The following is a 25,772-nucleotide window of genomic DNA, read 5'->3' as shown; positions in this document are numbered from 1 at the left end:
AAGTGCTATGTGGCCTTGTCCTTCCCTCCTCCATCACCCCTCCTGGGCTACCTTGTTAATTATCCCCCTATTTGTGTGATGAATTAATAAAGAATGCATGAATGTGAAGCAACAATGACTTTATTGCCTCTGCAAGCGGTGATCGAAGGGAGGTGGGGAGGGTGGTTAGCTTATGGGGAAGTAGAGTGAACCAAGGGGTGGGGGGTTTCATCAAGGAGAAACAAACAGAACTTTCACACCGTAGCCTGGCCAGTCATAAAACTGGTTTTCAAAGCTTCTCTGATGTGCACCGCACCCTCCTGTGCTCTTCTAACCGCCCTGGTGTCTGGCTATGCGTAACCAGCAGCCAGGTGATTTGCCTCAACCTCCACCCCGCCATAAACATCTCCCCCTTACTCTCACAGATATTGTGGAGCGCACAGCAAGCAGTAATAACAGTGGGAATATTGGTTTCACTGAGGTCTAACAGAGTCAGTAAACTGCGCCAGCAAACGTCCAAATGCACATTCTACCATCATTTTGCACTTGGTCAGCCTATAGTTGAACAGCTCCTGACTACTCTCCAGGCTGCCTGTGTATGGCTTCATAAGCCATGGCATTAAGGAGTAGGCTGTGTCCCCAAGGATAACTATAGGCATTTCAACATCCCCAACGGTTATTTTCTGGTCTGGGAAGAAAGTCCCTTCCTGCAGCTTTTGAAACAGACCAGAGTTCCTGAAGATGCGAGCATCATGTACCTTTCCCGGCCATCCCACGTTGATATTGGTGAAACATTCCTTGTGATCCATCAGTGCTTGCAGCACTATTGAAAAGTACCCCTTGCGGTTTATGTACTCGCTGGCTTGGTGCTCCGGTGCCAAGATAGGGATATGGGTTCCGTCTATGGCCCCACCACAGTTACGGAATCCCATTGCAGCAAAGCCATCCACTATGATCTGCACATTTCCCAGGGTCACTACCCTTGATATCAGCAGATCTTTGATTGCATTGGCTACTTGCATCACAGCAGCCCCCACAGTAGATTTGCCCACTCCATATTGATTCCCAACTGACCGGTAGCTGTCTAGCGTTGCAAGCTTCCACAGGGCTATTGTCACTTGCTTCTCAACTGTGAGGGCTGCTCTCATCTTGGTATTCTTGCGCCTCAGGGCAGGGGAAAGCAAGTCACAAAGTTCCATGAAAGTGCCCATACGCATGCGAAAGTTTCACAGCCACTGGGAATCGTCCCAGACCTGCAACACTATGCGGTCCCACCAGTCTGTGCTTGTTTTCAGGGCCCAGAATTGGCATTCCACCGCATGAGCCTGCCCCATTAGCACCATGATGCCCACATTGCCAGAGCACGTGCTTTGAGAGAAGTCTGTGTCCAGGTCCTCATCACTCTCGTAACCGTGCTGACGTCGCCTACTCGCCCAGTTTCGCTTTGCCAGGTTCTGGTGCTGCATATATTGCTGGATAATGTGTGTGGTGTTTAATGTGTTCCTAATTGCCAAAGTGATCTGAGCAGGCTCCATGCTTGCCGTGGTATGGCATCTGCACAGAAAAAAGGCGCGGAACGATTGTCTGCTGTTGCCCTGAGGGAGGGAGGGGCAACTGACGACATGGCTTACAGGGAATTAAAATCAACAAAAGGCGTGGCTTTGCGAGAAACTGAATGGCCGCCTCAAGGATAGAACTCAAAACTGGGTTTAGCAGGCCATTGATTTCACAGAGGGAGGGAGGGAGGAGAAAATGAATACAAAACAAATCTGGTCTATTTCTTGTTTTGAGCCACTTCATCTATCTTTATACATCTTGCTGGCAGCAGACTGTGCAGTACGACAGCTAGCCATCGTCACCTCCTGGGTGCTCAGCAGAAGACAGTGCAGTATGACTACAGGTCATTGTCTTCTGCTAGCCGCAGATTAAAAGACAGTGCATTGCCGGTAGGACTCAATCGCCATGAGACGAAACAAGGTAAATGACCTGGCTGAGTCACTCCCATGTTTGCCCAGGCGCCCGGTTAAAAGAGCACCCAGGACTACGTTGACGACGGCTACCAGTCATACTGCACTGTCTGCTGCCAAAAGGCAATAAACTGCTGCTGTGTAGCAATGCAGTAGCACGTCCGCCAGCACCCAGGAGACATACGGTGACGGTTAGCTGAGCGGGCTCCATGCTTGCCGTGGTATGGCGTCTGCACAGGTAACTCAAGAAAAAAGGCGCAAAACGATTGTCTGCCCTTGCTTTTATGGAGGGAGGGAGGGAACGGGGGGCCTGACAATATGTACCCAGAACCATCTGTGACAATGTTTTAGCTCCATAGGCACTGGGATTTCTACCTAGAATTCAAACGGGTGGTGGAGACTGTGGGAACTGTGGGATAGCTACCCACAGTGCAAAGCTCTGGAAGTCGACGGTTGCCTCGGTACTGTGGATACAGTCTGCCAAGTACATGCACTTAGAGCATTTGTGTGAGGACACACACACTCGACTGTATAAAAACGCTTTCTACAAAACCGACTTCTATAAATTTGACCTAATTTCGTAGTGTAGACATACCCTTAGAGCGCACTGGTTAACACTTAAGGCCCAGACTTTTGTGAGGCCACTGGCTCAGCAGCTGAGCTGATGTGAGGTCTTTGAGAGTGGTGCAAAGTAGCCTCCCAGCAGTCGGTCAGTGCTGATGAAAAGAGGAACTCTAGAGTAGCCCAACCCACCCACTGGAATTCAGGGTCCGGGCTCTGGACTCGAGGCATTGGTCTGGGTTTGCTACCCAAACACCCCTGCATTCCAAGACTACTTCCAATCACATCTTTGCTCTATCTCCATGGGACAGAGGGAGTAAAGCCTTCCGATGGCCTGAAAACACACATAGACTTTGGACCCTGGTCCTCGTCAGAGAACAGAGAGAAATTAAAGCTTTTAAAAGATGCTCAAACAAATACCATTTTAAAGCAAAACGGACTTACTCTGAAGTTGGTGGTACTGCCTCTGTAATGAGCAGACAGTCTCCAGTGATTGCTCCACTTGCCCTGGCTCCTAGTATCAAAACTCAGTGGGGGTGTTTTGGTTGGCTAGCTCCCAGTACCAAGGAGAAATCAGGTCCCTGAGACTGACAGTTCCCAGGAACAATGGGGAGAGGCCAATGCTCCACGTCAGCCTGAATGACAGGGTGGGCAGGCTAATCGGTGAGTCAGGAGGCCAGGGGGGTCCTGTCCTCTGTGTGAGCTGGAATTGCCTGGGTCAGACAGAGTCGGGGGGGCCGAGCTAAAGAGGAAGCAGGGGCCCTGAGCTGAGCTGGGGAGCAGAGCTGTGCTGGGAGGAAGCAGGTCAGTGCTGGGAGCAGAGTCACAGAAGCAGCCTGCAGAGCAGACCTGTGCTGGGAGGAGAACTGCAGCAACCAGAGCCAGAGGGGCCAGAGAAGCAGCCCAGGGAGCTGGAGGCAGAGCAGCAGCAGTGCTGAGGCAGAGTGGAGCTGGAGCAGTCTGGAGCCGGGTGCTGTGAGCAGCTAGAGAGAGCGAGGGGGGACCCTGGGCAGCAGACCCAGCACAGGGAGATGTTCCCAGCCAAGAGGCCCTGCAGGCCAGACTTGGAAGGGGATCATATCCCCAATGGGGCAGAGGCGACACTGGGAAGGGTCCTGCCACCTAGAGCCCGAGGGGGTAGGGCCATGGCTAGAGCAAGTGTCCGACCCGCAGCATCCTGCAGCACAGCCAGTGCCTGAGCAGGAGACCTGGGACATGTGAGGAACAGACTGTGAACTGCCTGGACATTCCAGAGACGCTGGTTGTGACGTCCCCATGCCACTGAGCGGGATGACGCGTTTTCCTTTAACCTTTCCCATTTCTTCCTTATTTTTTAAAAATTGATTGTTTAATAAATTGTATTTGCTTTGAACTGTATGTAATGATCAGTGGGTCAGGGGAGCATCCAGTGCAGATAGAGCACCCCGGAGTGGGGATACCCTAGCCCCTGCCCTAAGTGACCACAACTAGGTTGGGGGTTGAGCCCCACAGGAATCCTGGGCCCAGCCTTATTGGGGTTATGAGGACTCTGCCACATGGGGGAGAGTGGAAGGGGAGCCCTTGAGGTCAGGCAGGGTGTGAGGACGCAGATCCTTTCACTAGCCCACTTCTCCAGGGTGGTGTATAAGCCAGGAAAGTTCCCCACAACAGCGGGACCATTCCCCCGCTTACACTAGCTTGTACTTTCTCTTAGGTGTCTCAGGCTGGCTTCCTGAGAGACAAATGGACTTTAGCTGTTTTGTGAGCCTGCTGGTTAACCCTTGCTTTCCTGACTGGATCCACAAAGCTTTCTAAATAGGTCACTCCCTGCCCCTCTTGGGACCCAGGTATGTAATATATCCCATCACAGCAAGGTTACTGACTAAGTACCTCTACATTGCTGGAATGATAGATATCAAGGCATGGGCCTCTTTTAAGTTGCTGTCGCTTGCTTGCTTATCTGATGTGAAGGAACAGGTCCCTATAAACTCACTGACCAAACATCCCTAGTTTTCTGGTCACTAGCTCAGCAGCTTTAGCCAGTTGGTATGATGTCATAGCCTCTGTGAGGCCACTGGCTCCGCTCATCTAACAAGCTGGGCTGCTGTCTAAACAGAAGAGTCTCTGAGGTTACCTCTTCAGCACCTCTACCTTGTTTGGATGATGCCAATGTACAAGTCTCTCTGAGACTACTGATTCAAACTGCTGGTCCTTCAGTGGCTGAAAAAGATCAAAGTAGGAGGAGACCCTCCCCCATTCTGGTGGATGCACGTTATTGTGCAAGCTGACATCATGTAGTGAAGTGATACTTCAATATCTTGTCAGATGGGACATGGCATGTTGAAGAAAACAGAGCTAAGGGAATAAATGTACTGTGCATGTGTGCACATGCAGAGTGTGTAGTTGTGTAGGGGAACAAACTTTGTCTACCCCCAACCCCTCAGTGGAGTGCCAGGAGGGGACAGGGTATTGACAGTCATTTTGTTTTCCTTCATTCTGGTGAGGGGAAGGGGCAGGCTTTTCCCCAAAAGAGAAGGGAGGCCTAGAAGTGGCAAACTCCTTTTTCCCTCTCTGCCCCCTTATAAGGGAGGGGGAACCAGCAGGGGGACAGATCATCCTGTAGAAGAAAGAAAGCTGGTCAGAGACTCCTAGTTTGGATAATTCTCCTAGCCGGTGCTAGTGCTGCTCCACCTACTGACAGGAAGGCTTGGGACCGCAGAAATACCCCCAGCCGGACACCAACCAGCCCCTCCTGCTGCCTCTGCTTCAGATTCTCTTCATCAGCCTGTGAAGAGGTGGGAGGAAGTGGAGGGCTGGATAGCTGAGCTCTCTATGCCCAAGAGAGGGTGAACCAACCTGTAAGCCTCTGAGGTCCTTCTGACTTTAATCCCTGATTAATGAAAAGATGTTAACTGGGAAAATAACAAACAACCTTTGTCCTTGTGTCAATGCAGTCCCTGGGAGTGCCTTCCTTTGCCCAACTGTTTGAACAGAAATCAAGAGTCCCTATTTTCTAAACATAATCAAGTGAAAATAAAGACCTCTCTCAGCCATTTGACCGAGGAAATGTTCTCAGCTTAAACCCCTCTCCTGGAAAACCACTTATTGTTCCTTTGAATAGGAACCCCGTTCAAAACAACATTGGCTCTTTAATAAACATCAGACCTCAAACTCTCTCTTTCTACTTAGACAGTTGAGGGAACATTTTCAAAAGGAGCCAAGTGATCTAGGAGCCTGAGCCTCATGGAAAGTCAGTGGGATTGAAGACTCCGCTGTCAATTAAGTGATTTTGAAAATTTCACCCTTTGGCAGAACGCTGAGAAACGAGCCAGGCTGAGAATTCACCCAGCCCGGGGAGAAGGAGCTAAGAGGGCTTTAAGCCACTTTTGCGCCCTCCTGATTCCAGGCTGCTGTAGAAGTCAGTGAACTCCCAGAGAGCAGCTGTAGAAGCCAGTGAGACCCCTTCCTGTCCCCAACACTCACCCAACAGAGGGGCTTGCAGCAGGGCCTTTTAGGACAATGTAAACTGCCTTGCCCAAGCCTGTGCGGGGGATTGGGGGAGGAGGAGAATTCTCTCCTGTCTGGAAGCAGGGCTCTCTCTGCAGCAGTACAAGGGAGCCATAGAGAAGAGAATCCCTCCCCCTGCTGCCCACACTCCTCACTACTTCGCCTTCAGTGATGGGGTATAAACATCTCCTCTCCCACACTGAGCACCCAATTGGCTCAGCTAAGGAGCAAAGTGATCTAGCAATCCCTAGAACAGCCCTCCATGAGAGTATTGCAGGAGCGACTTAGGCCAATATGTTCAACAGTGGCTGCTGATTTTTGGTGCCTTGATTTTTGGATGCCCAACTTGAGACACCTGTTGATTTTCGGAGGTGCTGAGCACCTGCAGCTCTCTTTGACTTCAGTTGGAATTGTAGGGGCTCAGCACCTTTGAAAATCAACAAGCTGGGCACCCAAAACATGAGGCCCCTGGAACTGAGGGGACAATATTTCTAATTTTGGCTTTCCCGTCTTGCCCTAGAATCAACTAGGGCCCTACGACTAGTGGGCAGGACTGTATGGGAGCTCTGTCCTCTCCAGCTGTGTCTTAGCCAGTCCAGCTGAAGAAACATTGTCCCTAAAATTACACAAATTGTCAGTGCTGCTACCCATTAGAATATAAGTTACTAGGTCTTCACAGACAGACTGATCACTTATTTATAACGTTAACCGGACAGTGACTGACTTCTAATGCATACAACCATACCCATTTCAGCTTACCGAACAGAGAGAAAGCCTGAGAGACAAGGGTTGTGCAGTTGACTAATCAGCATGAATAAAACATAGGACAGACATCATGATGATGCCAAGTATCAGAGGAGTAGCTGTGTTAGTCTGTATCCACAAAAACAATGAGGAGTCCAGTGGCACCTTAAAGTCTAATCTTTTAGTCTTTAAGGTGCCACCGGACTCCTCGTTCTTATTGTGATGGGCACAGTTTGGCTATAGTGCAGTTGGCTACTGTCAGCCAAATTCTGTCCTGGCCTTTATTTAGATTGTAAGCTCTCTGGAGCAGGGATCATCTCTTTGTTGTGTGTTTATACTAGCACAATGGGATCCTGGCCCAGTGACTGGGGCTCCTAGGCACTACTGCCACACAAGTAATTAATACATAAAATAATAATAGTCTGTATAAGATTTCAGGATTGTCACTCTGAAGCCTAGAATGCCTGTTGAGTAAGTGTGACGTGATAGACACCGCTACAAGCATGGCTGAGAGCTTTTTGTTCCTAATATCACCAGGTTCAGTTATCACTGGGCTTCATGGTCTGTTGCCATCCAGTGTTTCTCAGCCATTTTGAATGTATGAAGTACACCCGTACAGTGAACAGCTACACTAAGGCCTGTATCTATGCCATGCCAAGAGTCCTAGACCACTGTGCTATCAGAGGTAGCTCAACCAAACACCATCCTCACTCCACAGGTAATTTGCTTGCAACAGTTTAATTGGTTGTGTTAGGGAGTGTGGACGGATGGTGGATTACTTAGCCCAACTCCCATACCTATGCAACACCAGGGCTTTCAGCTCCTGGTAATAATAATAATACTGGCCCTTGTGTAACTGCACTGAAGTCCAGGGAGTTGCACAACCTATGAGTCATTGTGTTTGTGTAAGGGAAGAATGTTCACCTTGCAAGAGGTGTGCCTGGCTAGAATTGTTCTCTTCTATAACTACCAAAATGTAGGTTTCTCCCAGCTGGCAGCAGCTCATAAAAAGGGTCTCAAAACTGCTGCTGAGCTCTGGTTACGAAGGCTCCAAGGAGAACTGTTCATCCCCATCATGCAATTCCCAGGCAAGCCTCCTGTCACTTGGCAGAATACTTTTCCACACTGTGTTCATTTCTCTTTTTATTTTATTTCTTTTTAGAAACCTGTATTTCTTTGGTTGGCAGCCTGCTACCAGGACTGGAACAAACTGTCCCCTTGCATGTGGGGCACTCACCTGTATCAGCCAGTCAGAGAGCCACCTGCCCTGTCACCACTCCCTAGCCAGTGCCACTTTATCAAAACACACACTATTTTGTAATCAACTTGTGTTTGCATTAGGGGTTTAGGTTCCAAAACAACTAGGGGATGGATGAGTAATTTATACTCCATGCCAGACCAGACAGCAAATGTGAAAAATTGGGACGGGGTGGAGGGTAATAGGAGCCTATATAAGAAAAAGACCCCAAAATTGGGACTGTCCCTATAAAAATCGGGACATCTGGTCACCCTATGCCAGTGCAACAGGCTCTTGGGCTCCCTCTGCAATCCACTCCCGGTTCACACACCACAGTGCACTGATCTGTGGGGTGGAGAGATTTTAACCCTTAAACTGATGGGATTTTCTAGGCTGCCAGGAGGACGTGCATAGTCTGCATACCTCAGTTTAAAAGTGGTATATAGCCCCTAGGAAATGCAATTCCTTTCCCCCACTGTTGGTCTTGCAGTAGTTCAGGTACTAGATGAGGCGATAGCTTATTTTTGGTATTTCTTTGGAACTCTACCACCATAGTATCTGAGCACCCTACAGTCTGTAACATAGTTCTCTTCACAACCCCATATGAAGTAGGGCAGTGTTATCATCCCATTTTACAGGTGGGGAACTTAGGCATAGAAACTAAGACCAGATTCTCAACAGCATTTAGGTGCCTAACTCCTATTGGAAATCAATGGAGCACTTGAGTATTTCACACCCTTCACAAACGTTGTTACAAAAATTTCCTGCTTTGCTTTTTAATTTTGAAAAATATGGTGACCTTATCCCACTCCCCACCCCCTCCGTCTCGTCTAATCTAAATGATCCAGCCACCGTCCACCCACTGGCTGGAATACATTTGCATAAATCATTAATCAAATACTTTTGAATAATGAACACATATGTAAGAGCCAGTGTCTGTTCGTAGATAATTCATTGATTGTTTGCTGCAAATAGTTCACTGAGCTCCTCTGAAGATGCTCTCAAAATGGGGTCTAGTACAGGCCATCAGGTCTACCTTGTAATATTGATCTGCCTGAAGGGGAGCAGAGAACTACACAACCTCCAAGTGGCATAATGAGAGTGTGCGGAGGGAAGGGGGTTGGAAATAAAGGGAAATTTGGGGAGATTTTTCATAGATACCAGATTTAAAGGCCAGAAGGGACCACTGTGATGATCTAGTCTGACCTCTTTGATGCAGACTTTGGGCATCTTATGTTCCATCACAGAGACACTCTTAGAGATGGAGATAACTAACCTATTCTGTCATCCAGTCCATCCCACTACCAGCACAGAATGATTCTTTGCAAGCTAGTATATATTCTAGTGTTTATCCCTATCTAGTTCTAATGAGACTTCCATGACTTCCCTTGGGAGATTATACCAATAAATACCACTGTCAGGAATTTTCCCCTTCATAACTTAATCTTATTGTAACCCTTCTGCCTGTCAGAGTTGGCAGCAACAAGGGCCAGGTCAGTATCTAGGGGTTCCGTTCCAATAATGCAATGCAAAACCAGCTTGAGCCCCCACCCAGTGACTTGGGATAACTACATATCACCACCCCCCAAGCACCTCCGAGAGGCAATACTTCCCCTCTAGCAAGCACAGAGGCTGAATGTAGCAAAAGCCTTTTAACAACAGAGAGAAACAATGTGGCATTATGTTGGGGAAACACCACAAACAGGAATTCTAACACAAACCATGAGCAAAACCCACCGCAGCAAATTGGGCCATGTCCTTTCCCTTTGGTCCTTGAGTCCCCAAAAATCACCCGAAGTCCCAAAAGTCCAACAACCCAAAAGTCTCTGTCCTTGGTCAGTGCAGCCCCAGAGTTCAAAAGTTTATCTGTAGAGTTTTACCTCCCATCCTGGGTGGAAATGGGGGGGGGGGTTAAGGGGAACCTTATGCTGTCTGAAGCCAACTGCCCTGCCTCTCTGTGGGGCTCCGCTCCGCTCCACCAGCAGTCCTGCAATATATCTTCAGAGCCCACCCCGCTACTTAAACACAACACTCAGTAATTTTAGCTCTTTAACGATTTCAGCTTGTAGCAGGGCAGCCTCAGTGCTGGTGCACTATTAGTCCAAAGCAAGTTCAGCTCAGCAGCCTGTAACTAGATTCCGAGTAGAATCAAAATTAGCTCTAATATTCTACAGTAGAGAGATGAGAAGGTACAATTGGTGTTTTAGGCCATCACCGGGGGAGGGGGGTGCTATACCACCAGATATTAATACCTATCCCCAACCTCTCTCCTTTCACTAGGCTTTGGAACCTATGACCCTTGCCTAGCGAGTGCTGCTTAGTTGATGGTGAGTCCCTCCATCATAACAAAAGGCCAAGTATAGTTGCCCTGTCCTTGATTCACATAATCAGGATAATAACAGTTTATTCTTCCTTCTCCAATAACAGAGAAACTGGGGCTCCTACAGCAGCCAAAGTAACCATCTAGGTGGGGTGGGTATGCCTATGCAAATGAGATCAGCCCCTGAAGTTCTTTTCCACAACCAGCCACAACTCACCACCAGATGTCAGGGTAGAGCTCATCCTGACTCTGCTTACATCATTATTCCCAGTTAGATTTAATAATTTTATTAAGATGATGTTGAAATAAAAAGAAAACGGTACAGAGTTTAAGCATAGAAGTTTCTGGTTATCAGGGAATAAGGTACAGATTATCAAGGGGTGCGAAGTTCGTTTTAGAAACAGGTGGCATAAGGAATACATAATCTGCAATCTCCCTGATTGGGGGTAAAAGGTTAACGGGTCAAAGTACAGACATTGAGATATGGGGGTATGTTTTTCATATAATGGCTATGTTCAGGTGTGAAGTATAATGAGTGGATACAATGATGAGGATATTTTTACCCTCATTTGGTGACATTTAATGTTCAGTGAGTTTATGGTTCCAGTTCATATGGTCCAAGGGAAAAAAAGTCTCTCTGTCCCTTTCTCATAGTTGATGCATGATGTCGTACCGGCTCACATCTCCTGGTACTGTCGGTGGCCAGTGATGTGTTTGATGTAGATGTCCCTGGACCATCGGATGGTGTCCGAGACCATGAGGCGCCGCATGAGCCATGCGTAGTGTCAACCGATCCCACAGGTCCACAGCACACGCTTGTTGTAGGAGTCCCAAGCACCCAGGGCTCTGACGATCAGGGCATCCATCTGCACCTCGCAGCCCTTCGCTCTCAGGGCGTCGGCCGGGGGGGGCGTATTTTTCCAGCTTACGAGCTCAGGCTTCAAGGAAGGCCGGGGTCCTGTTCTCAAAGGAGACCGTGACGTCGACGAGGATGATCTTTTTCTGGGCCTCGACGGTGACTACCATGTCAGGTCACAACTGGCTGTCAGTACTGGGGATGGCGCAGGACACGGCGACCTCCCCCAGGCACGATGTGATGGCTTTCACCAGGCGGTTCTGGATGGCGTTGTGGCGCAGCTGCCAGGCTCTGGAATGGGGCTTGCAGCTGCCCAGGACATGGGGCAGGGTCTCGTTGGAGTAGCCGCACTTCCTGCAACGCTTGTCTTGGTTCCCGTGGCGGACGGCTCCGTTGAGCGGGACGCAGTTGAGCCAGGCACGGTGGATGAACCGCTAGTCAGCAAAACAGGTGAAGCCGCCCCCGGTGAGGAAGTGGTTGTTGGCATCCCATTTGCTGGTCAGTTCGAAGGCTTTCCCCTGATCCGGTTTACGCTTCAGGGTTTCCATGTACAGCAAGTGGATGGCTGCCTTTAGGGTCCTCTCCAGCATGCCCCTGGCACTCCGGGTGACGATGGTCTTGTCATCAGACCTGATCTGCAGCACCAAGACTCCCAGTTCCTGGCGCTCCTCGCACCACTCCCAGAGACAGCTGAGGCACTTCTCCAGGTGACGTGTGGCATTGCGAGCGCGGGACCACAGCAAAGCGATGTCGCGCCCATCCTGTCCGAATTCGCCATCCAGGGAACCGCTCAGGAAAATGGCGATGTCTTGGTTGGAGGGGGCTCTGCTGATCCGCTTCTTTGTTGCATCACGGAGGGCGTTTGCCGCGATGTTCCTTACCATGGCATTGGGACATGTCAGCAGACGGAAGGCGTGGGTGATCACCACAATGTCACACAGGTCGCCCATGCGGGGGACATTGGCACCGCCATGCCTGTGGGCAACGTAGACCAGCTCGTTGCTGGCTCTCTGGGGAAGGAACAGCCACTTCTTCACCAGCTGCCGGACGATCTTGTCTGTCTTGTTGAGGGGTACCTTTGCCACGGCGGATCCCCTTAGGATGAATGGGATGTGGGGGATCAGGAAGCTGTTCAGGGTGTTTATCTTCTGCCACGGTGCTAGCAGGGAGGTGTCAATCTTGGCGGCATCCTGCAAGATCTCCTGGATGGTGTCCTCGGGTGTCTGCCAGACACGGAAACCCATCGGCATGCCAAGGTGCTGGTACGCCTGCCCCTCTGCCAGGGGGATGACGGGCTCACCCTGGATCTGGAACCCCATCATGTGCACCGAGTCCCTTTTGCTGCCGTCGATGTGGAGAGTTGCGCACTTCTTTGCATTGAAGCGGAGCTCCATCCACTCGGCAGCTCGACTGGTGGCATCTAGCATACCTTGGAGGCTCTCTGGGTCATCCATGGTCAGGACCAGGTCATCCACGTAAGCCAGGATATTCACCCTCTCATCATGGAGGTTGAAGCCATCTGTGCCATTGGAGATGTTCGCAGCAACGGCTCCCTTCCAACCATAAACAACTTCTCTTCTTGATTTGTCTACACGCTTCAATTACTTGTAACAAGTTTTCATACCATCACCTCCCTTAGAGGTTACAGCTTAGGCAAACACATATTTAGCTCTTTCAGCCTTTCCATAATAGTTATAAAAGTCACTCTCTGTAGCAGCCTCATAATCATTTTTGTGCCCTAACTCCCAGTCTACATTGTCAATAACCATCTAGTAAAGCAGTATACAATAGCCATTGCATAGCCCAAATGCTGGGATCAGCCTGTGACTGTGTGTGTGGGAGGGGAGTAAGGAGAGGATCTGGGCTGATGGCGTAATGATCTTCCCCCCAGCTGCATCAAATGTTTCCTGGAGAAAGGCCTCATCCCCTGAACCCACCAGATGGCAATTCTGTAGGGAGTGAGGGAGTCTGGTGCTTGGGCCCCGAAGATGGAACAATAGTGCTAAAATCCACTCACTTTGTTGGCCTGCAACATGGCTAGATCAAATATCCCTGCACCATGTCTTATAGTTATTGCATGGAAGTTGATATCTTATATAGAACAGCGGTTGCACCCTGCTTCTCGATATGTGTCTTGCTGGAAGTATCATCAGTGAAGGTATGTTATGGGGGCTGGCCCCTTGTTCTTGTTTCTGAAGGGCTGACATTACGTTCCCATGAGGACGAAGAGGCAATATATACAGGCACTGGTGTAGATCAGCTTTTGTGTACCTCACCCACTGCAAACATTTTGTTGTCACTGTGAACTGAGAGAAGAGACAGTCATTATGGAAACCAGGGGGAAAATATATGTTATATCCCACTTTAGACCTCTTTCAAGGAAACCTTTTCATCCAATTCCATAGCTAGGTGGGTTACTACAATGGATTTAATTTCTAAAGCATCTCTGGCCCATCTCCAATCCCATAAATGTGATGGAGGGGTGGGCCCACGCAAGGGCTAACAGAGTTTAAAACTGAAGAAAAAAGCAAAAAGAAGCACTTTCAGATGCTTCTTATAGGTGCAGAAGGACAAACTGAGGAGGATACCAAAAGGGAAAAGGGTGTCAGTTCCCAGCAGATGCCTCAGCAAAACCTCTATCAGTGACTGGCCGTGGGTGTAACGGCTGAGTTCCTAGATGGCAACTAGTGTCAGATACCCATCCGGAGGAGGCCCACAGACAAGGTCTTGAAATAACCCAGGCCTGCAGCTCTTTACAAGAACCAGGTGTGCCCGCTTGGAATCAATTTGTGTGACTTCATCCCATCCATGCCCTGTCACTTCTCCCTTCTCACACCCACCTCTCCCTCAGCATCTTTCCCCCACCTCCCCAAACAAACTCCCCACACATACTTCGGCCTAGCAACATCGGCAACTAACATACATTAGTAGCCCTTCATCAAGCATGGAGAACCTACCAAAGCAGTCACATCATCTAACTGCTGTCACCTTACCCTCCTCCCATGCCCGTTACTATCTGGACATCTTTCCCTACATTATATCTCCTTATCTAAGGCTGTAAGCCCCCCCCCCCGGACAGCCCCCTCCCCTTTTACTAGTCTGTAAAGTGCCTTGCACACTATGGGCACTGGACAAATACAAAATCATAATAGCTGTGATCGGACTCACTGTTTATCAGCATCCAATGACTCCTGCCTTCCAGGTATGATTCAGACCAATGGAGAGCAATTCCACACACACATTAACAACATTCCTTGGAACATAAAGGCAACAGCACAGATTCAACCACCTTGAAAGCTGCCAAGAGGCCCAGCGTGGGCAGCTGGCCCCAATCTAAATACAGCTGTAGATCATGCATTTGAAATTATTGAAACAAACCATTTTGATTTGTCAGGCTAGATTCACAAGGAGATTTAGGCACTAGTCACAAAATTGAGGAGGAGCAGGTGGTGACGACTGTGGTGCATGCTCTCCTTTTAGCCAATAGCCTGATGGTTAGGACACTCACCTAGAAGGGGGAGAAAACCTGTTTCAAATCCCTGGTCTGGATTTTAAGTGTTCCCCATCCCAGGTGAGTGCCCTAATGACTGTGCTACTTGTTGAAAGGGGGACACCACCTCCTCCGTGAATCCTTCATGCCTTTTGCTTCCATTAAAACTGTAACCCTTCTGCCAGGTGGAGCCAGCAGCAACCAGGGCCGGGTTCACTATCTAGGTGTTCCTTTTCAACAATACAACACAGAACTGGCTCGAGCCCTGACCCAGTAACCTGGGAAAATTACACACACACCCTGGGTGCCTCTGAGAGGTAATACTTTGCCTCTTGCAAGCACAGAGTCTGAGTGTAGAAAAGAAACTTTTAATGAAAGGAGAGAAGTCACCAGACATTAATTAGGGAAAATGCTGCAAGCAGGATTCATAAACATAAAAGTGCATGGGGCTGTGCCTTCCACCTCATATTCTTGAGTTCTACACCCAAATGATCCTTTACTGTGCCCCTCTCTGTTCCCCTCACCATACCCCACTCACTGTGGTTGTCCTTGGTCAGTGAGGACCCTGGGTTCAGAGGCACATCTGTGTGAGTTCACCTCCCACCTGGGGAAGAAGGCACCTGGCTTGCTTTACCATCTGAGCACTTGCTCTGGCTGGCTGCTTCACCAGCCGTGGTTCCTTGCCATCTGGCTGCTTCGCCAGCCACTTGTTGCCTCACCAGCCACTCATTCTGCTCACCACCTCACCAGCCGCTCATTCGCTGGCTGTCACCTTCTGCTGCCACCTGCCTCTCTGCTGTGACCTCTACACATCAGTCTCTTAGTGATTGCAGGCTGGGCAGAAAGACTGCCCCCCCAAGTGATTTCAGCTCTCACTTGAGCACTTTAACATAACAAAAGGCTCCTAACGAAGCCTATTTAGCTCTACCTTTGAACAGTGGGGAGGAACAGGTTAAACCAGATTAGGGACCATTAGGGAGAGTTCACACCTCCTGCTGGGAACACCTGTCCCCACCCCTCTGACTTTCACAGAGGTCTGGCATTTGAGCCCCTGGCTTAGCGAGTTCCTTTCAGCTGAGGATGGCCACTCAACTGGACAAGCTCAGCACAGTTCTGCTCCCCTTTAGTCATACAATGAAGATAACATTTCTCTACCCCTGCATTCAATACTAAAGTGATTTGTAACCCAGCACCAGACAAAGCTGCTTACTTGGAGCTACACAACTCCTGTCTGCTAGATACCTATGCAGAGTAGGTGTGTTCATGTAAATACAGTTTGCTCCTCAAGTCTCTCCCCCTCCTGAGCTAGCTGTCAGGGGAGAGTACATTCAGACCCTGCTTACAAAACAAAAGGCTAAAAATATGTTCCCCCCCCCCCAGCATAAATCAATCAATCAATAAAATCAACCTGACATTTTGTTTCAGATTGTGAAACGTTTCATTTGACCAGAAATGAAATTTCCAATTTTTTTTTAATGCGCTGTAAATTCTTATTACCTTTTTCCTTTGATTTTTCAGAACTGCCAGAGAACCAAACCGAACAAACAAAAAATCAGTTATTTTCACAGTTCTAATGGTGGGTCAGAGGGGATGCAGAAAACAATTTTCCTTCACAGAGCTCGCATCTAATCCAAGAAGGGGTGGACAGTGTTTTCAGTCCATGAGAGGAGGGAGAGAGCAGTTGGCTCCCTGCACCGTGAGCAATGTGGGGAGCATAGCTAGCTGCCTGTGCTCTGGAGGAGATATAGGCCCCCTTTCATTTGTGCTAGTAGCATAGCACCATGGCCTGTGACCCAAACAACCCAACCCCTTCTCAGGAGCTGCCAAAAATGTATGGCATCCTCAGAGCTCTGTCAGGGATAGATGTATGTAGCGGGAGCCTTCTGGAGAAAATAAAATGTTCTGTTCCAAGCAGGTCAATGAAGTCTGAAAGGGCTATGAAAATCCCTTTAAATGTATGCTCCCGTTGGGAAAACAAAATCCTTTTCTAAGACTTCAGCTGAAGCCCCCTGTTCAAAAATCTACTTAACACCTTACATAAAAACTCTACTGCCTTCCTAATTACTCCTGCTAAAAGCAAAATCAGGCAGGACACTGCTAACAAATCAATCAGGTTTAATCATAAACAGCATACATATTTCTAAAGAGTGAGAGAAACTTGATAATATAGGGTGTTGCCATGGCACCAGGAATCAAACACTTGTGTGTTTTACCTGTGAATACAAGGCGAGGATGGAATGACGGACAAATGAAGACATGATTGGGTCTCTCAGAGGCTATTTCTAGCAAATATCTGTCATTTTTGTCACCTGTCTAGTTACAGAATGAACTAGCATTCAGCCCACAGCTCCAGCCAGGACACAGCGAGATGGATACAAACAGGGGCAGTATGTGAGGGACGGAGCGGGGTGGAATATGCCTGGGCTGGTATGAGGTATATATAAACAAACCACACACTCATGGGAAGAATATATGCACTGTTGTTACTTACAGTTTTAGAACTAGATTCTGTTCACAGCTATGTATGCATTTCTCCCATTTAAGTCAATGGGAGTGGCATGCTCATATCGAAGGGAATACATCTGGCTTTCTGAATGCACACAGGGCCCCAGCACACCAAGCAAGAGATGCTGAAATAGAAAAGGCAGGGAGAGAGCAGCCAGGGACCAGGGCAAGGGAAGAATGGGAAAGAGTGACTCAACTCCAAATTAATCCTAGTGGCAAAATTCACACTGTGCAGAGAGCTAGCACAAGGACTATGCTGTCAGGGACTTTAGTGGTGCTACCTATGCCCATCCTCTGTTCAGAGGCAAACCCCACCAGTAATAAGGAGAACTCGGGAATGAAGGGATGGTTCCAAGCAGAGTTGGTTCCAAATCAACTCCCCACGTCCTGTCACCCTTGAAGTTCAGAGGAAGGTCCAAACCTCTTTCTGTTATGGTTCAAGCCAAAATTCAAATCAGGTCCAGCTCTTGTCAAAGACAGGAGGAAGGAACCATTGATCTAATAGAGAGGTGGGGCAGAGTGAGTGAGTACCTGTAACAGATTTGTGCTTGTTTTGAGAAGCAAACACACATGAGGAGAGCTAGCAGTCAGATGTGTTGGCTTTACAGTACAACAATTTTACTTTCAATTACTGTACATATTATGTAACCTTAAAACTGAAAAAATACTTGGCAATTCTAGAACACAGACACGGTTTTCATTTCAAATACACAATTGACATCTGGTTTCACTTGAAAAAACAAAACAAAAACAAGATTAAAGCTATAATACAAAAGTGACATTTACATCAATGGCTGTTAGAAATTGCCATCTGTACAGCAAAATTTCATCGCTCCCAGACTTTCTAAGATACATCAAACCAGAGGTCATCTAATTGGCCAGTCAGAATTGCATTCCCATGTATAGAGTCCACCCTCAGTCTGGGGAGCCTGGGTTAATACCATTATCCGTTGGATGAAGATGGGTAAACTGGAGCATTTTTAAAGTGTGCTTGAAAAAAGACACACATTTGTTTTTCTTAGCAGAGGCTGAATGATGGGTTACTCGTTATTTACATACACTCAATGCCTTCTCTGTGTTGCTGACCTATTCCCTGGGTAGACATGAGGCAAATCCTTCTTTACAAGTCCAAGTTCTTCAGACAGAAGAATGAAAAGGAACTTAATTAAGAAATGAAGAAGCTAGTCATCTTTCAGACCTCTGATTTCCTCAACTGTTTATAAGGTGGCTTGGAAGTTTACTATTTACATTAGCGATGCTGTGGAGGTCTGAGGAAGAGCCAAGCTTATGGCCATGGTGGGCATCCTCCATCAGGTGGGTGCTATGAACCTGTTCTCAAACCGTTTACTTTAAGGCACTGCACCAACACAATGACTTCACTCAGAATGGCAGATACCCCTTCACTGGATAGTGCATTTCTCCCTCTCCCTTGCCTGGCCTTCCCTGAGAACTTTGGATTTGATGTATTTCAGGTCACTGTTGACGCTGGGTCGGCGAGCGAAGGGGGAGACCATGCCATAGGCATCCATCTCCTTGACCCGGCGCATCCTGAAGGATTTTTGGTGGAAGGCATCACCATACTGGACAGAGATTTTCCTGTGAAGGGCAGGGCTCATCTCGTGAGGTAGCTTGGCCATGCTGAAGAGGACACAGAACATCTCATCCACATTCGTGTTTTTCTTGGCTGAGATTTCAAAGTAAGCACAGTTCTCATCGCTGGAGACAAGCTTCTCTGCTTCCTCCGAGCGCACCTTGCGGTAGATTTCACTATGATCATTTTTGTTGCCACAAATCACCATGGGGAGGTCAGCTGTCTCCTTGGTCTTGTTCTTCAGGCAGGATTTGACTTCAAGGATCTGCTTTTGGATCCTCTTGACCTCATCAAAGGAGTCTCTGTTATCCAAACTGAACACCAGGATGAAAACATCCCCTGTAATTAAAAGGAAAGCCAGAGGATTTGTTCATTAGAATCCACCTCAGACCAGTCTACTTCCCTTCCACCAAAGAAGTTGGTCCAATAAAAGATATTACCTCACCTACCTTGACTCTCTCTATTTAAAACATAATAGATTTCGTTCCCCCTACCCACCCATCATTCTTCTTCTTTGCTTGTTTCTCCTTCGATCCTATACACTCTCTAAGGAGTGTTCCTGGTCACCTTCTGATTCACCTTCCCCCTTGTTTCCACAGCTGTAGAAACGTCTTATGGTCAAAGTATTTCCTCAGACATATCCTGTTGTCTTATCCTAGACTGCATTTGACTTATTGATGTGGCCTATTTGCACCATGTGTTTTCAATAATCTTCTGACTTAATTCTTCTGGGTCACTCACTCCCCCCCGCCCCCCGATCATTTCTCCTAAAAAACACCACCTGTTTAGCAACTCCTAAGAGCAGAAAACAATAGCCATGATGCCTCGACCCTTTCAATATACAAGAACAGGGGCAGCACTTGACCACAAGACCCACAAGCCAGTCTGTGCAGAGCATCTGAGAAATGAGTTTGAGCTTCCAAGAATCCAGTGCTCTGCTACAATTTCACTGGCTCAAGAGAAACAGAGTTCAAAAGGAAGTGCAAATGACATAGGTCCTCTGGTATTACTTACAATGCTGGAAGAATCTTTCTTGTACAAATATAAGATAAAGCAAACTAACAGCCTGTTAAGTGCAGTTTACATGGAACTGAGAAAGAGATCTTTCATGGACCCAAGCTTATCCCCATCAACATCCTGGAGTTTGGCACCTGCATCATGTAGGATCCAGATCCTGGTATCAAGCACTACCTAATATAGACTTGGGGTGTCACTGGATAAATAGTAGGGCAAGTAGGACTTAACCCAGGTGGGCTATGAACTTTGGCTGTATACTCAGTCATGTATACACCCACAGTATAATTTTCAGAAGTGATGCACGCACAGCAGCACCCACTGAAAACAGGAACTCCTAGCTGATCAAGACTTTCCATATGAGGCCACCATTCTTCTAATATGTGGTTTACCTCATTCTGGGAGACTACAAGAGAAGGCAGAAATAGTAAGAGTGGAGGGAGTGACTTTAGGGAGATGCATTCCACTGGAATTTTTAATTGTCCAAAAGCAGGAACCAGTTTAAAATTATTTTAAAAACCTTGTCAAGTCATTTTTAAATCCCTCAGTGTATATTTTACATTTGTATTACATTGCTTGTGCATGGTGGTGACAAACTTCCTCTTTCTCCTGGCGTTCTTTATACCTGTGAGATTTTGATTTTACCATTCACTTGTCACCGCAGTTAAAAAACATAAGTCATATCAAATTTTTGAACATCTCCAAGTTGATTCCTGGGTGAGTGATGTACTCCCTGATGACATCTGGAGTGCTCCAGTCAGGGAATGTCACTGGGGAAAAGATGCATCTTTATAACAAGCTCCATCCCATTACCCATCATTCCCTCTATCTACCTCCCATAACTAGTGCTCTGTTAGGAAAGAGTGGTGTCCTGGTTATTATTGTCAAGCAGAGATCCACAGTTGGGATCCCTGACCCACCATCCCTCAGTAGGATACCCTTTTCTTTCTCACACCCCACCCCTCTCACCTGTCAATATAGAAAGCCTCCTCATTGCGGGGAAAGGGTGATTCCCAGATGTGTCCAAGATGTCCAGCTGATACATGTCTCCCCGGATGTTGTAGACCTTGCGATGAAAATCCTCAATGGTGGGAGTGTACTGGTCCTCAAAGCGGCCAGTGAGAAAGCGTGAGACGATGGCACTCTTGCCCACCCTGGAGGCTCCCAGCACTACCATGCGGTAGGAGTTCTTGGCTGGCACGCTCAGGGTGCAGTTCCCACTGGACACAGTCTTCATCATTGCTTGGTGCTGAAAGGGTCAAAATAAAAGCAGGTGGGGGTGGAGAGAAAGGAAAGAAGAGTGAGGCTGTAGTGGAGAGACCTCTATGTTTTCTTACAGCTAACTCAAAGAGCACTGTGGATTGCTCCATGATGTAAGATACAGCGTTTGGTTCTGGTTAGCAGGTCTGCTTAGCAGGTATAGGAAATCTTGATAAGGAAATTACATGAGGGAAACTGTCATTTTTTAGCCTGGTTTAAGGAGAATTTTCTTTTCTAAGTCACATCAAAAAGAAGAAATTTATATTTGAACATAAAGTTTTGAACTACAATTTGCCATTTTGTTTAAACATCGAGGGCTAATTTATCAGCTTGGCTCTAGCCATGACTCCAGTTTCATACCCACAGTTTAAGCCACTTAGATATTTGGGGCCTGATTTTCAAAAGAGCTCAGTTCTTGTTTAGACACCTAAATGAAGCAGCCGGGTTTCCAGAAACACTGAGCAGCTCCCATTAAGATCTAGCCACTCCCTTTAGGTGTTTAAATGGGAGCTGCTCACAGTACCTGCTTTCTAGGATCAATCAGATACTTAGAGTCCAAGTAACCTAAAGTGCTGGTACAGGTAATTGCAGGCACAGAATTGCATCATCAGACATTAGCTTCAAAGACTTGGGCCCCAAATGTTCTTTTTCAAATTCTGACCAGATTTTTATCCAACATATCTCTTAAACCAGAGCTCCTCACCCCCAAACTGTTAGCATCTCAAACTCTGGTTTCAGAGTAGCAGCCGTGTTAGTCTGTATTCGCAAAAAGAAAAGGAGTACTTGTGGCACCGTAGAGACTAACAAATTTATTTGAGCATAAGCTTTCGTGAGCTACAGCTCACTTCATCGGATCCTTTTCATCTCAAATACTGCTGCTTTGCAGCAAGATGGCTGGTAGTGGACGGAGCTGCAGAAATGCTAGTTTTGTTTTTCATGGATGTGTCACTCTTTACATTCACATGTTAATCCTTGGTTCTGGCAGTCCTTGGCTGTATTGAGAGAAATGAGGGACTATGGGGGAAGAGGGCAACTTTCTGATACAACCAAAGGGCAAGGTGAATACTAAAGCGAGTCTACAGACCCCGGAGATTACATTTTGACACAGCAGAAAGATATAGGAAATCTTGATAGAAAAACATGGATTCCACAGACATTTTTCATCTTTCAGATCAAATATGTTGTGCACAGAAAAGAAAAATACAGGGACACTGTGGAAAACTAGCTGTCATAGCATAGCAGACACATTTGGACAGTTTATTTTGGTTACTAGGAGCGTATGAAAGAAATATCAAGTTCCCACTGTGCTGTTTATTAAATGTAGGTTTTGTTTACTGAATGATAGGTTTTGAGTATTTGCATATACACTGAGAGATTATTTCTGGGTACAGATCTGGATTCCTATCCTTTTCCCATGTGACTTTCATCTCCCAAGCCTTTATGTATCTGGTATTTATGCCAAGAAAATCCTTAAAATGTTTTACATGTGTTAAGTACCAAGCAGAAGTAACAAAATATTCTTTGTAAATAAAGAAGCCTGTAAGAAGTCCGAGCCAGCATCCCTACTGGCTTTGTGCTGCGGCTTAAGGCAATAGTAGAACATTACTACTCATTGTTATTGTTATTTACTGAGCATTGACAGCATTCTCAGCTCTATAAGAAGCATAAAAGAAAATGCAGTGCTTGCCCCAAAGGCAAATTATAATCTAAATTATACTCAAAGGAGATTACAACCTAATTTACAGTCAGGCAGTAAAATCAGGACATAATATTGTGCACATGTAGCATAGGTCCAATTTTGTTGATGTGAGTGCTGTGCCAGGCTAGGCTGGCAAGATCCGGCCCTATGTTTGGACTGTGTCTAATTTGGAACAGGTTGTACCTTCTCAGTGCAAAGTCACCAATTTTCCTCAGAAACACTGACATCCAGTGGTGTTCATTGGCCCTTGTACTCTCCTTTGTACACTAGGATGTGCAGGTTCCAGGGTCTGTGCACCAAATGGATGGGGACGGATCTGTTTTGGGATTAAGCAGAAGTTTGGTTTTTTTCCCCCATCGTGCTCTCTGAGCTTTGTCTAGTAAGGTGGGGTATTTTAAAAAGGAGAATCAGTTTTGCCAGACAATTCTTATAAAAAAGTTTGACATTATCCTGCCATAATGGTCTGATGCTATACATTGAGCCAAATCCTCAGCTGGTGTATGCTGGTGTAGTTGCACTGACTTCAGTGGAGTGATGCTGATTTACACCATCTGAGGATCTGGCCCAGCATCTTGTAGCTGTGCTGCTGCAGCAGCTGGGGTGAATACGGTAGCGTTCTTCAAATACGGGACTCGATCGGTGTTATCTGATGTGTTTGGTACAGCGCCCAGAATGACAGGGCCCTGATCCTTACTGCAGCCTTGCGGTACTACCGTAATATAAACTAATAAATAAATAAATAAATATTGACTGAGAGGCAACTGCGAGGACTAGCAGCAAAGCACAGTTATACAGTCCATCAAGAAAGCAAGCAGGAGAGTGTCTCATTTCAATGGGTGGGAGGAGAATTCTGCATCTACCATACAGACACGCCAAGCTGCACGTGTGCATCATCTCTTCTATATTTGAGCGCGTGGAGGAAATATTCATTTTGGCTTACTGCTTTAAAGTGGTCAAAGTAGGTGACTATCCAAATCTAATGGATCATAATATAAAGCGGCCCTGAGAGATGGCCCACCACAGGGGTTCTAAGGGGTTGGGGATGAAACAGACGCTCCTCAGCTGAGCACTGGAGGAAATGTTAGAACATAGAGCCAGATTTTCAGCAAAGCTCTTCGTTGGGGTCTGAGCACTGGGGAATATCTGGCCCCAGCTGTGCATGATGTACAGCTGAAAAGCTGGCCCCAAGCTCATAATGACCCTATATAAACCCTATAAACCCTGAAAACTGATCTTGGTCCTTCAGAACATGCTGAGAACAAGAAGCAAACAACTGAACTGAGGCAGAAGAGTATGATTTTAGTTTTGGGTCTGGTTGGGAGCATACACATGTTGTCAGTTTTGTTTTACACGTGCAGGCTTTTCACATTGCTCTGGATGTGTCACATCACTTTATTGATAACACCCCATCTACAACTCTCTGTCCGTTCTCTTCCAAAAGGGGACAGCACACATTCCTCCACCGAAAATAAAAATAATCCACTTTCTGTCCATCCTGCCTAGCACAGGACTTTTAGGAATTTTTCTCTAATATTCATCCTAACAATCGGGGCAGAGAGTCTGCAGAACAGTCTCTCTTGGGAACTGGTGGGAGCCTTATGGTTTGGGCCAATTAACAAGTTTGATGAAGCATGGGAGAGTGCACAGTTGGGAGCAATCCTAAAACATACGGGCCTTTTCCAATTCCTATACACACAGGCTGGGGCAGCTCCAACTTTTCTCCTTCCTCTCAAAGACGCTCTGGTCACGAAAAATAAGATAAATCAATACCCCCTTTGCATCTCCACAGCACCTTCGATCCAGAGATTTCAAAGCACTTTTTGTTAATTTTTCCTTCAGTGTACTCCTGAGAGAAAAGTACTATAATCCCCATTTTACCGAGAGGGAGAGAATGAGGCACAGAGTGGCTCAGTGACTTGACCAAGGTCAGACAAGTCCGTAGCAGAGTTGGAAACAGAACCCAAGTCTCCTGGCTCTCTGAGTGCCCCAAATTCCAGTCACTAGGCTACACTGCCTGCCAACCTGAGCAGGGCAAACCCTTATTGTGCGTGCGCTCACACACACACACACACACACCCATGTGGTCATTTTATGAGGCTTTGACTGAGGGATGTTTGTGCACAGGAGAGGTTAGGGGAAGTGACGGCTGGAAACAGATCTCCCCCAGCACACCCGATATTCATTTAAAACGTCACCTTATAGTGCCCTTGAGAGGTTCTGTTTGTCAGATTATTCCTTTAAGGAAGCTCCCATGCTCTGCAGCCTGCCTTTGGTCTAGTGCACAGTAAATAGATCCTTTCAGCACTTCTAATTCCTGAAGCTGTTATTCATTTCATTGTCTCCCCTGTGCACCTGACTTGCAGGGTGCGGCATAACTCGGAACTTTCATTTGTCTTTCATGCTCTTCACATCACCACAGCTTCTCTCTGACTCAGACCTTTCTCCTCTCTTACTCAGAGAAAGAGACCAAGTTCAAGCCCTTTGTGGGGCACAGGGAGCCATACATGGGAAAGATTAAAGGTAGTAAAGAGGAAACAGAAAGAGACCACATGGTTATTTACTAAATAAAGTAAAAATCAATCAGAAGAGGACAAACTCACACCACCAGCTAGTTTGAATCTATGACTCTTCCTTCAAGTTTATTAAAGGTTTAAAAATAGATTTGTTCCCTGCTCTGTCTTTAATTTCGTGCACTGACTTGAGGGTAACAAAACACCTGATTTATACTATTTTTCATTTTTAGAGCACCTTCTGTCCAATGATTTTAAACTGTTTCACAAAAGGTAGGTAAATTTAAAACTATCCCTTTCTCTGTGAAACCAGGGCACAGAGAGAGAAAGCGACTGGTCTAAGGTCACACCGTGAGCCAGTGACAAGGTAAGCATTAAAATCAAAGTCTCCTGACTCCAGCCCCTTGCTCTAATCATTAGACAATGCTGTTTTTGCAAATTTAAGACTACATTATAATGCATCTGCCTTTGCAAATCCACGCGTGCACTGAAGGGATCATGCTTAAATTCCAGTGAGGTGGTGAAAAGTCTGATCCTATGCACCAGTTACAGA

At 47.0% G+C, this 25,772-nt stretch overlaps 2 protein-coding genes across 2 annotated transcripts in view; one reads left to right on the top strand and one right to left on the bottom strand.

The window, feature by feature from the left end:
• The window catches only part of MB (myoglobin), a 56,044-nt gene extending 30,740 nt beyond the window's left edge, over positions 1–25,304 (top strand). The window contains exon 4 of the mRNA XM_043520050.1: positions 25,167–25,304. Coding sequence (XP_043375985.1) covers positions 25,167–25,273 — 107 coding nt within the window. The 3' untranslated portion in view covers positions 25,274–25,304. The remainder of the gene's footprint in view (positions 1–25,166) is intronic.
• RASD2 (RASD family member 2) overlaps positions 16,739–25,772 on the bottom strand; it is a 29,756-nt gene continuing 20,722 nt past the window's right edge. The window contains exons 5-6 of the mRNA XM_038416518.2: positions 20,720–20,999; positions 16,739–19,075 (exon numbers count right to left, since the gene is read on the bottom strand). Of these exons, the coding sequence (XP_038272446.1) occupies positions 18,546–19,075; positions 20,720–20,990 (801 nt within the window). The 5' untranslated portion in view covers positions 20,991–20,999 and the 3' untranslated portion in view covers positions 16,739–18,545. The remainder of the gene's footprint in view (positions 19,076–20,719; positions 21,000–25,772) is intronic.

This window comes from Dermochelys coriacea, chromosome 1 (genome assembly GCF_009764565.3).
Source record: "Dermochelys coriacea isolate rDerCor1 chromosome 1, rDerCor1.pri.v4, whole genome shotgun sequence".
Taxonomy (NCBI): Eukaryota; Metazoa; Chordata; order Testudines; family Dermochelyidae; genus Dermochelys; species Dermochelys coriacea.
The sequence above is the reverse complement of the archived record's forward strand: the minus strand, read 5'-3'. Positions and strand labels throughout refer to the sequence as shown.